Raw genomic sequence first — 13,054 nt, forward strand, 5'->3', positions numbered from 1 at the left:
TTTAGATTAACTTCCCTCCCGTGTCTGTGATTTCTCCCACCGTCTTAGTGCAATGGAGATGGATGGAATTATGTTTATATTTAGTTAGATTATTATTTTTGAAATGTATTAGTTGTGAATGTTCTCCGTTTCATCCTTTATTTCTATCTATTTTATTCGTTGTTGTTTTTTGAGCCATTCTTTTGTCTAAAAGCCATGTGGTCACATGCAGGTGGTACCTTCTGGCCTTGGGTCTGTATTTGTGTTGTTAATAAAGTTTATTGATCTATTTCTCTATTGTAAAATACCTAAAACAGATATCCGGCCTCCATTGTGATGAGCTGTGTCTAATTATAAAGTTTACATTCCTGATAAGAATGCATGCAGCATCTTTTTTTAGCCAGACCTACGCCAAACTAGTATAAAGTCAAATTGAAATAAAAACATGTACAACAAAACAAAAATGTTACTTTTCCAAATACATTCACTTACATCCGAACGAATGACGAATCACCTGACGGTTGTCTCCCCCAGGGGCAGCAGTGAGAGACCGCGTGAGTCTCCCTCGCTGCTGCAATGTTGGCTTTATTGAACAGGAAGTGAAAAGAGTCCTTCGTCAGAGCAGCAGAGTTGTGTTGGCTGTGGGCCCTCAAATAAAGCAATGCCGGACTTTCAGAGCGCCTGTAATAGCCTCCTGCTGTCATAATACTGGAAGCCTTTCAATTCATGTGAATAAAATGCCAGAGGAGAAACCACTTCTGAGTCTGGCCAGAGGAAAAATACAGAAATGTACAAGTTTTCCTTTTTTACAGACCAAAAGAACAGCCACAAACTCATCAGGCATGTCTGTCACTGATTGTGGAAAGGTGTAGAGAGTGTGTGTGCGTGTGTGTGTGTGTGTGTGTGTGTGTGTGTGTGTGTGTGTGTGTGTGTGTGTGTGTGTGTGAGAGAGAGAGGGAGCGGTCAACACAAGGGCAACTGTTATATCTTATTTGTCAAAAGTAAATGCCAAAATGAAAAAAATAAAAAAAAACCTCCAGAGGTTTGATATTTGTAGAGTGAAGGTGGTTTCCTCTTTTCGTTCCTCTTCCAGTTGCAATCAATCCATGACAGGTGTAATAAGAAAGAACCTGTGAGACATAAATCTCTGATAACGATGATTTCCAACCAAGTTCATGATGGATAGCCTCTGGGGGAAGCCGTTGCCTAATTCATCTGTTCCCAGCACCACCAGCTATTCTATGGTATGCACACATGACTGAGTCACCTGAAGAATATGAGACAAAAAGGACTCACCTACTCCCTCCGCGTGAGAGCGAGATCTATTTAAAACACAATCTGTCTCATGTCTGCAGCACCGCACTTCTGGAGGATTTACAGTGTGTGACTCAAAGCTTACTAAAGAAAGCCATAAAATTCCCAAATCGCCGTTTGTATGTATGGGAATCCCGACAACGCGTGTAATTACAGACCTCGTGAAAAGGAGTAACTCTATAGCCTTTATTTCCACATACAAAGACCTCGTGGAGCCGATGGCGTAGAGTAGATACGTTGAGCCCCAGTGCTCACTATTATGAGGGGCCTGATGAGTCATGCACACACTCAAACACACACACACACACACACACACCACTATATCACCTCCTCTCATCATGATCAATAGAGATTTGATTAGACAATATCAACATATTTATCATGCAGCAATCAGCAACCCAGATAACCAAAGATACCAAAGAAAGTATAACATCATTAACTTAGTCCAACTGAATAATTTCTATTGTCTATGTATTTATTATATGTCATGCAGAATAAGCATACACTTTTGTTATTGCCTCTGACTATATTACCATCATAGAGATGAATTTGTGTTTTCCAGGCCAAATATGGTTAATACCATCATTTAAGGACCTATGCAATTCAAGCACACGCTTGTTTCTGGAGTAGTCAAGAACACGCTGTTCCAGATCAAATCCAACCTTTCCGGCTCCAGAGTAACTGTGATCACTGTTTACAGATGGAGCATATGGTTTATATAAAATCTGCCCCTCTAAATACATATAAGGGAACCTCACAAAGTGTGAGTGGGTTGTCTCTGCCTCTGTGTGGAGGGGACATGGGAGACGTATGCACATTTATAAACAGAGACATACTGGTGTTGGTGAGTCAGAGACATCCGAGGTCTCTAAGTTCACCGTTCCTTTAATTTGACGTACTTTGTTCAGTTTAAATATTCTGCAACATGGTGTACAGCTGAGGATGTCATGTCATTTGTTTTAAGCTTTCAGCTGGTAAACAAAGTCAAGTGTTTTAAAGGTAACAAAGAAAAACAAGTTGGAATATGTTGTATTGTAATTATTGCAGAAAAAACTAAGCTAAGGGTCAAACAATAGGGTCACTGCATGCGTAGTAAAATGAGTTGGTATATTTATGTACTGATGAAGTGATGGGATATGCAACAAAAGAACCAACACTTTGCTTTGCAAGCTTTGATGTATTCAAATGGGAAAAGGTACAATATGCTGTGAATTTTGCAGGATTAAATCCATTGGAGTAAATATATTTTATAATTACTGTGGGTTATTCACAAAGGCACAAGGCTGACCTCTAGCTTTTAAAAGAAAGGGTCTTAGAGAGCTGATCTAGTCACCCTGTGTCCAGCCGAGAGCAGTGATCCAATGATCCATGATCATGTAACAGAGCGACTCTGCATTTAGCATCAATCCTCCAGAGAGACACAGAAATGCATCTCCCATGCAAGACTTTTATTCTGAAATGTTTCTTCTTATAGATCTTCTTCTAGGCACTACTCTGTTGTTGTTGTTGTGGATATGCACTTACTGTGGTGTTTGACTTGTGGCTAACAAAAACGTCCGTTATTTGCTGTTTCACCACTATATCCTGTAAGTTCAGTTCGATACGTAGCAAGTCTAATATTGGACTCTAAACCGTTGCTGAGAGACATTTTTAGAACAGAAAGCACTGAACTGTTAATAGTGAAACCCCACCTAACAGGGATGGCTTGTGTGCCAGAATAAAAAAAAAGTCTAGTAATCCTTTAAGCCAATAAATACAGGATACAGCCAGAGAGATGAAGGGCAGAAGTCAAACACGGTTGCATGAGTTGTCCAAGAACATACCTTGAGGGTGTGGGAAGCGTGCACTGTTCCTATTTGCACTGCCGTGATTCAGAACTCAGGTAAAGGAAAGCCAACAATGCCTCATGGAGCGGAAGAGACAAAGCGTTATAGGAGTGACCGAGGTATTTCTTTTCACGCTGCGGCTTGTCGAAACATATTGTAGGGCCTGAAAAGCATTGAATGAATGTATGTTGTTCTAAGGTGATACCTAAGATGATGCACTATTTATAACTCCACACAGGACAATATGAAGCTGGTTACCTTGCACCCGTCATCACTGACCACTATACAACACTAACTTGCAGGGAGATGTCACAGAGATCCAATTACAACCTTTGTGGATCAGCGATGAGAATAATGGGTACTTTATTTCCACTCTAAAAGCAGCAGTGTTTGAATATACCGTCACTTAACTACTTGGACATGTCGTTAACTTAAGGTTTCTATTCCATGAAGTCTACTGTACTACTTATCAGAGGCAAATATCATACTTTACAACATTTATTTGATAGTTTCTTCGCTGATTAAGATTTAACGCATAAAACAGATGATTCATTGATAACATGAGATTTGTATCCTGCAATATATTCATGAATGTATTAATGTAACACTTGATTTTGTTTTATTAGTACTTTTATTGTTGATACTGTGTGAAGATACTGTACTTTGACATAAGTAGGATTTTTGAATGCATAACTGTTACATGTATTGCAATATTTTTGCATTGTCTTATGAGTACATTACTTCATCAAAACTTCAAAATCAAATCAATCAAATAATGTTTTCCCTTAATTATTGTATTTACTGTAACTGCCTAACCAGAAAGCATTGAATTGGCTGTTTGCTCTTAATATTTTTAGTTTAACAAGATGCACTTATGATTCTATGTTTTACTTCCTGTCAGTCTTTGTGGAAAGACTTTATTTTAAAATCACAAAAACCTATTTGTGCATTAAAACACTCTAACTTCAGAGCTTCACTTGAGAAAGTATGAAAGAAAAACACATAGTGTAATGAAGGAGAAGAGTTATTTCTGTGTCGAGTATAATCAAGAGGCACATGATGAAGCATCACAAGATATCCTGCAGCCATAGTAGCAGTGTTTGTCCTTTCAGTGGTTATGATCATGTGTTCATTTCCATGCAAAACTCGATTCCTGGAAGAACTTTTTATTCCAGACAAGATAGCTTTCTTTGAGAGTTTATCTCAGGGATATATATATATATATATATATATATATATATATATATATATATATATATATATATATATATATATATATATATATATATATATATATATATATGTTTTAATGAACTCTTAATGTGCTGATGAGAATGGTGAAATGTATTACAAAATATATTGTGTGCTGCTCTTGATTAGTGTTGTACACAAGATTATCAGTTCCCTAATCAAGTGGTTTATGAGATTATCCTCATATAAAAGAACCTTTCAAATTTTTGTAAAAAAAAAAAAAAGCATCTCTCTCTCTCTCTCTCTCTCTCTCTCTCTCTCTCTCTCTCTCTCTCTCTCTCTCTCTCTCTCTCTCTCTCTCTCTCTCCCCCTCGCTCTCTTCATTGTGTATAGTCAGGCCTTTATCTAGTAGAGGCTTCTAATTCCTGAAGTGAAATCCTCTTAGGATCTATGCTCTATTTCTGGTCTATAGGGTCTTTTTAAAATCTTCATTAGACCAAGCTCATTGGCTGGAAAAGGCGCACGCATGCACATCAAACCACACAGCATCCAGCAACAGATTGCTCAGTGAAGCGCTCGAGTGTCGACCAGTGCAAAGTTAACGACTGACACAAAGGGAGGACTTCACCGTGACTGGTAAGAAAAACTCTATTGATATCTTTTATTTTCCTAAAAGACAACGGAGCGGACGCGGGTTCGAAATATGTAGAAATAGGGGAGTTTGGATGAAATGGGAGATCAATTATTCTGTTTGTTTTGACAAACATTTGAGACAGATTTTGAGGGCCATCTTGAGTTGTCATGTATATAATTTGCCGTTTACACTTTCTTACAACATTTGGTATCAAATAAAGTTCTTTTTAAATGTATTTCGTGTAAAGTAAAGACTTCTGCATTGAATGAGCACAAAAGATTATTTCTTTTGCTACTGAATTCAGTCACGGGTCTGTGTCTAATTGAAAGTCAGCTGTTCACAAGAGGATATTGTGCATCTTTTGCTCACACACACGCACACACACACACACAAACACGGAGTTAAAACACGTTAAAATACGTGACTTCATTTGCTCATGCTGGAAATATTCACAGCAAATCTCCAATTGATGACTTTGGATTTGGGGGTTAGAAAGGTGCCGCAGAGATCAACAGCCCAGATCAGCACTGTGACTGCACGCTGGATTGACCCACTGGGGAAGGCCATTTAATCCAATGAACTTGTGGCTCTGCATACGTCACCAACTGCTCCAGATACTGTCACCGCTGACATTTCAAAACACTGCGAGACCCAAAGTGTGCCAGTTCCATCTGTTCCAGCGAGAGGGAGGGATCAGATGAAGATCAGTAATCCTCTTAGACTACTACTAATTTAATTAGGTAGTGTGGGACTCACTCGGTATTCAGTATTTATGTCAGTGCAAAGATTTAAAATTGTTCGTGATATTTGGCAGATTGTTCCTTTTCCGACGCGATTGGACCAATGACAATTCAATTGAACATTTGAATTGTGTTGATACAGTTGTCTTGTTGAAAACAATGACAACAAACAAGTGTTAGGGGCAAGTAACACTTTTAAAAAGTGAAATAATTATTCATTCAAACATCGAACATTTCATATGAATTAGCTCCTTTAACTATTTACATCTGATCCTCAGGTTGTTGTCCTACAGGTAGCTAACCAGAAAAGATGTCTGACAAAATGCTTGATTTGGAGGAGTCCGCAACCCAGACAGGTGAGTAGAGGCAGCAAACAAAACACAGAAATCTAATATTTTGCCAGATTGGGTGAGCATTCTTTGTTCTTGTGTGTTCGGCAGTGTGTCTGTTCAATCTGCAAACACACCCTTTGGTTGTAAGTTATTCAGGAGTTCCCATAGAAATAACAAACAGAAAAGCCAAAGCATTGACGACAGAACAATTGGACCTAAATGCATGTGAGAAAATCCAAAGCAAATAAGAGTACAGATTTGGAGAGCTTTGGCAGTTTAACTGGCGCCCTAATCTTCTTTTTGTTACGTAACAGTGGAGCAATTAGTGCAAGGTTAAGACGAAGCTTTCAGACCCAAATTAAAACAGGAATACCCACCAATGACTCATCAACTTACATTGTCATTTTACACACAACCGGTTTTTTAGCTCGCAGAATATTATTGATTATTCGGACCTTGAGAGTAAAGTTTAAAATGCTGCTTCATAAAACCAAGTGGCTCTTTGATTGATTTGTGTCTGTAACCCAAAAAGTTTTTCTTTTTTCTTACCTTCATCAGCCTTTACGTGGTCTTTTTAAATAGTTATACTAATACTAATTAATATTTATAACATATATATATATATATATATATATATATATATATATATATATATATATATATATATATATATATTACATTTTCTGAATAGTTACAAAAGGTCAAAGTTATTCAGTCTGAAATTATAACACAGTAAAACTGTTGAAAAATATGGAGCACACAACAGTAAAAACCAAAAATAATGAAATCATAGTAACAATTTAAGAAACGGTTTAAAAGATGCTACAGCCTTGGCTCGCCTCAGAAACATTCGTCACTGCCCTTTAATGACTGAACGCTATTCACCTTCTCTGTAGGTCCAAAGGGAGTCATCAATGACTGGAGGAGGTTCAAGTTGGAAAGTATGGACCAGGAAAACTTGCCAGCTGCAAAAAAGGAACTGCTGAGACAAATGTCATCCCCGGGCAGACCAAAAGATGATGCCAGATCAAACATTAACCGCAAAGTACAAACTAACAACACACACACACACTTTGCTTTGGTTGTTGAGGGCGTACAAACAAACTGCAGCGTGAAGAGTCAAAAAGACAATAAGAGTTATCTGCAAAATGTGATAAACCAACCTCCTCAAAGCCAAGGAGGAATAGTTATTAACTATAAACTCAAATCCCATATTCCCATATATCCCATATATAGGTTGAATATTCAGAAACTATTTAATTTGGCGATCTCCAGTTTTTAAAGCTTTTTTTAAAATCATTTAACTGACCGTAGTGACAACACAGGACTTCAACCAAGCGGTCGGAGTTGTTGTGGTTTTGTTGCCTAAACCTAACGTGACGTAATGATTTTCCTAAACCTAACATTTGTTTTGTAGACTGTCGTAGTTATTTTGAGCATGCCTCCGTGGTTTTCTTGCCTAAACCTAACATTAGTTTTGTAACACACGTCTTCCAGAAAACAAATCTCTCTGACCGACACAAGGATGTGTGCCCCTGTACGCAAAACCAAAAGCTTGCGTTTTCTGACTATTTCACAAATTGCAGTGAGACTGTGTTGAATTGAGACGCACGACTAGACGTCACGACAACTTGCTGAGCCTTCGCACACAACAGCCAAGCGCACAAAGCGCAAGCCGTGATGATGTCATTTTGTTCCGCCTATACAATTGATGTTTTAAGACAACAGGATACTTACAGCGTTGGGGGCCGGCACTCCATTAATTCCTATGATAGCTGCTCAGTGGCGCACGATGAAACAAAAGTTTGACTCCCGAGTGTTACATTATACAGATCGACCTCCGATCTTCCGCATCCAGAGAGCCCATCGAGGCTTGGCGGGTATTCGCGCCGCCTTCACTGCTATATAATCAAGCGTTATCATGAAGAAAATGAGTGGAACAGCAGCAGGCAAATTGCAAATAATGTACTTCCACGGCCAATATCAAATCTAACTTTTGTTTGAATTCTTCCAGATGAGTGTCCAAGAATATGAGCTGCTTAAGGAGGAGGATGAGGGATGTTTGAAGAAATACAGAAAACAATGCATGCAGGATATGCATGATAAACTCAGCTTCGGGCCCAGGTTTGAAGGTGTGCACGACCTGGACAGTGGCGAGGCCTTCCTCGAAGTCATCGAGAAGGAGCATTACAGCACAATGGTGGTTGTCCACATCTACAAGATCGGGGTCAAAGGTTGCGAGGAGCTCAACAACTCCCTGGATTGCCTGGCCACCGAGTACCCCACCGTAAAGTTCTGCAGGATCGATGCCGTCGCGTCCGGCGCTTCCGAGCGGTTCTCGGATGAGGTTTTGCCAACGCTGCTGGTGTACAAAGCTGGAGAACTACTGGGGAACTTCCTGGCCTGCACACAGCACCTCAATGAGGAGTTCTTCGCCACTGATGTGGAGGCCTTCCTCAACAGCTACGGCCTGCTGCCAGAAAAAGAGCTGGCTGCTGTCGATGATGTAGAGGAAAACGATGTAGAATAAAGAAAAATGAGTTTGGCTGCTGAGGAAGAAAGGAAGCTGTTTTGGAGGGCTGGATAGAGAGCAATGAAAGACAATAGGACGTAAGACGAATAGAAAAAACATAACATCTCCACTAGCTCGCTACTGTTTGAGACTTGTTCTCGAAAGGAGAAATGTTACGTCCAGGTGGTGAAGGAACCTTGTTGTCCCAGGTATGAGTGCTCACAAATGTAAGTGTGGGTTACAGTAAGTAAGGTGAAGACATACAGCTTTTATTTGTGAAAATATCTCACACGTCCCCTTTACCACCACCCAAACAAAAGCCAAACTATAATTTAAAATAATTGCAATGTCTTATTTTGTAATAATAGACAAAATTACATGATGTATGTACTTGTAAAAAATGTATTTTATCAAAGACTTTTTTTGTAGAATTTGTTTGTGTCGATCTGTACACAAGTTATTTATAAATTCAGGGTTTTACAAAGCGACATCCTCAAATATAATACAACATTTAAACACATGTGTACTTCAGTTCCCATGGTAGTTTTTTTTGCAAAGATTAATCGAAAAAATAATTAATTAAAGGACAAATAGGACAGATGCTAAAGCACTCTGGATGTGGAAAGATGAGTGTGCATGTGTTCCATCTGTCCAGTACAACATGACCTACCTGCTTCTCAAGCCAATGTGTATCTGGAAAACACATTCATGAGTCTCTGGTATTTTACCATCATCCGTGAAACATCATCAGTTTGTCAGTGTCTGTGTTATTTTATGTTGTAAAAGTGGGGGAAAAAAAGTCATCAGAGTATTTAAAAAAAAAAGGAAACCATGAGTCTTGGGTTTTCTTAGTGTGATACGACTCAACAACGATCAATGTCACCATTGTCATATTTAATTTTGCCATGGGGCTTGGTTACTATTTTAAACTCTGTACTGTAATATGTTGAAACAACGCTATACTATACATGTTGTCAAGAATAAAAATGAGAATGAAATGATACAAAATTGTTAAGTTTTGCATTTTATTTAATTGAGATACTAGAAGGTTTGAGCTATTGCTTTAACTGTGATTCAATCTTACAGATATCTTTGCAAAACTTACTTCCTATTCAATCACCATCATTCTATCATCTTAAGACTGGCCGAAGAGATTAAGCCGAGAATGAGGCTCCACTATCCAACGGCTGCCTTTTTATTTAAGACAATTTGCAAAAAAAATAAAAAATAATATTATCTTATCTCAGCATATTCAAAGCAGAGGCGCCAAGGGAGGAAACCTGCAAAATACACATGTGCAAGATTAAATCGCGAGGCCTCTATCTCTTCTGTTGAAGCAAGCTCCCACATGTTAAATTAGCTCATCTCTTCGTCTTGAAGCATAGACTTGACTCCCCGGTGACCCCAAAGAGATGCTGGCATGCCAAAACCACAACGTACAAACCGAGTGAGTAAAGAAGGGCAATACTAACCCACACTCTGATATGTCGTAAAATAAATGAAGTTGCCTCATATCTGTACGACACATAACCACACAAACACATGAGGGGTTTGTAATAAGGTAGATCTTTATGACACAATTATATTCATACGAATCACGATCAATTCTAAAAAGGTATGTTTACTTTTCTATATTATCATTTTTGTCTTTTAAAACTTGATGGCAATGGTAATATCTTCCCTTCACAGACATCAGACCAATCCTTTAGATTAGATTAAAGACAAAAAAAAGGGGTTCAGTCATCTCAATCCCATTGTTGAGTTGATTGATAGGAGACCATTCACAGCGGCAAACTTGATCCCTTTCCAAAGCCCCTCACAGCGCTTTCCATGGTGTCTCCTTTCATGTGGTTTCATGTAAGTGTACCTCCATTAATCTTGGATATATTGCCTGCAAAGGAGCACTTGATTTCTAATTACTAAAATGCAACACTCAGGGACTGCAACACACGCTAACACACTTACTGTACAAGTGTCTGTGTTTCCACAGTACCACATCTGGCTCGGCATGCATAGCCTCTGGCTGGTAACACCTCATTTCTTCACAATAGCGTGTCTAAGATTTATCAAGAAACCTTTTGGATACCTCCCACAGGAGCTTTCTGAAGAGTGCAAGGTTTCCCGAGATGCCCAAACATGTCAGCCAGACAGCAGCTGACCGAGACTACAGGACTCGCTAAAACACCCCATTTCTATTCAGACAGTGCATGTGTGCCACCACCGGCCCACAATGTTCACAGCAAACGACTTCTACTGAGGATCATGCCTTCGAGCTGGCAGAAATGTACAGTACATGTGTGGTTTAGGGTTCAGGGAGCGCAGCAGAAGCCATCTAGAGTCCAACCAAGGGTTGAGAGGAGAACCACTTCAAAACAAGATGACTTGTGGATAAACTTAGGATACACAATAAACCACTGGGAAGTGAGATGGAGTATTTTGCCTTGATATTCTGCAGAACATCAACATAACCAAACCATGGGCCTTTTTCTAAGAGTTACAGTAGGTTTAATGAGTTATCTGCGAGACAATTACAGTAAAATTCGTGCTGGTTTTACCCAGTTACCTCAGTGAACTTGCTTCTTGGAAACAGGCCGTAATGCACAATTTGACTCATCCCTCCCCTCAAACAAATGTTTACCTCAATGTTTACCCCAGCAATGACCACCTGATCCCACCCCCACAGCTGACATTTTGATTCCCCCTTTGTTTATACTGCTTCGCTAATTAAATAACTTTCGTGATTTTTTGTGTTTGGACTCCCAGCTGCAACACTCTACTTCATCCACATAAAAACAATTTCACTGAGCTGATGTCACGGCAGAGAAGTCCTGGTTTGAGGCGCGCATGTTCCCCGTGACCAAACATGGACAGCGGATATGACATAACCACGAACTGTGCTTACTAGCTGTCATCAGAAATGTAAACCTATTTTAAGTTGCTTTCTTTAGATATATATAAGTTCCTCGTGACTCATTATCTTCAATGAAGTATGAAGCGGTGATGCAAATGTTATCCGTTGACTCATGTACTCTTGATAAACTCGTACGTATTGTGAAAAAACAAGAGGCTATCTTTCTTAAACGGGCGAGATACTATTACTAAAACAAACGTGGAGTGAGCCATCATTTAAAGATAACATGAGGGAGGATGTAAGAGATAAGAAACAGGGCTATGAGGATAAGAAACACAGCTGAAACCGCTGCCAAAAACAAATTACAGTACAAATACCACCCCCGCATCCCAGTCCATCTTTGGGTTGGTCTTACATGGTGTTTCTCACCCTAGGTTGACTTCACTAATAGTATTAATGAATGAACAGATAGTGGACAAATGCAGGGATGGAGGGGATGGTGGATGGATAAAATGGACTAAATCATTACGCATGTAAAGATCTTTTTCATTTCTGTCATGCTGTCCTATAGCTGACAGCTCACTGCTGCCTTTGTTTGCCAGTGGTGTAAGAAACTTGTCAGCCTGAGTCACACCTAAACTCCTTTAATTAAATACAATTGATTAAAGGGTGTCGGTGTGCGTCCATTCTGGGTTTCCTCTCTTACAAGTGCGGACAATTACCGACATGGCTGAGTCTGATCGGAAGGTGTTGCCCAGCAATGTTGCTATAGGTTTACATACATCTTGGTAACCAGGCGTGACAATTGAGTGTAATAAAATAGTTCTGCCGCCTGGAGCAAATGTCTGCTTTAACACTTTGAGTGTTCGTGCCATCAGTCTTTTTGCTTATTGAAGTATCACCTTGGTTATGAACCAATAAACCACAGAGGTATTTGTTAAAACAAGTCCAGACAGGGTCTAAATACCTATTGAGTATATGTCACGAGGGACACAGCTAATAAATGACTGAAACTAAAACTGTGAGAGCAATTATAGCTGACATGTAGTGAAAGTTTATCAATCTAACTCAAATGTTTGAAGTTACTATACACATGAAAACATAACCTCTGAGGAATTTCCCAAAATAATCTAATTTTTATATGATCTGTTGTCTTTCTTTTTTTTTTTAAAGTGAAGTTTATTTCTATTAGGAGGCCTGTCCTGTAATTTGTTGTGTTAACTTTGGGTATAAAGATTTGATAGGGATGAATACAAGATCAGTTACTTTAATGACAAAATTAGCACCGGGGTTGTCAGAATATATATTTTTTTAACAAAACAAATATTAGAGCAGTTTTAGAAAAAAACCTTTATGTGTAGTACGTTTGTAATGTATAACCTAAATTATTCTTTATATAATTAATTAAACCTCTCTTCTTATCTTATTTTAATATGACTGGAATATGTCAGTGTCAATCTGCTTGGCCATCTTTGGACTTTTCCAAATTACATCCTGCTTCTAAGTGACACACACAGTACTTTGTGTGTTGGCACACACTCAGCTGTCTTTTAGTGTGTGTTGGCTCCATCTGCTGACAATCTTTGACTGTATTACACCAGTCAACACTATAGGTCAACATAGAGGACAATCCCTATTGCTTTTAAACTTTTAAATGATTAAGTGACTACAAGTG

The 13,054-nt window shown here is 38.9% G+C and overlaps 1 protein-coding gene across 1 annotated transcript; it reads left to right on the forward strand.

Moving 5' to 3' along the window:
• The first annotated feature begins 5,994 nt into the window (after positions 1-5,994).
• On the forward strand, positions 5,995-8,546 carry pdcb (phosducin b). The gene is made up of 3 exons (XM_068589649.1): positions 5,995-6,040; positions 6,913-7,061; positions 8,031-8,546. Exons 1-3 carry the CDS (start codon positions 5,995-5,997, stop codon positions 8,544-8,546), a joined length of 711 nt encoding a protein of 236 aa, XP_068445750.1.
• Positions 8,547-13,054: the final 4,508 nt, after the last annotated feature.

This window comes from Clinocottus analis, unplaced genomic scaffold (assembly GCF_023055335.1).
Source record: "Clinocottus analis isolate CAN_PGR_092001 unplaced genomic scaffold, fCliAna1.0.p SCAF_23, whole genome shotgun sequence".
NCBI classification, from domain to species: Eukaryota; Metazoa; Chordata; class Actinopteri; order Perciformes; family Cottidae; genus Clinocottus; species Clinocottus analis.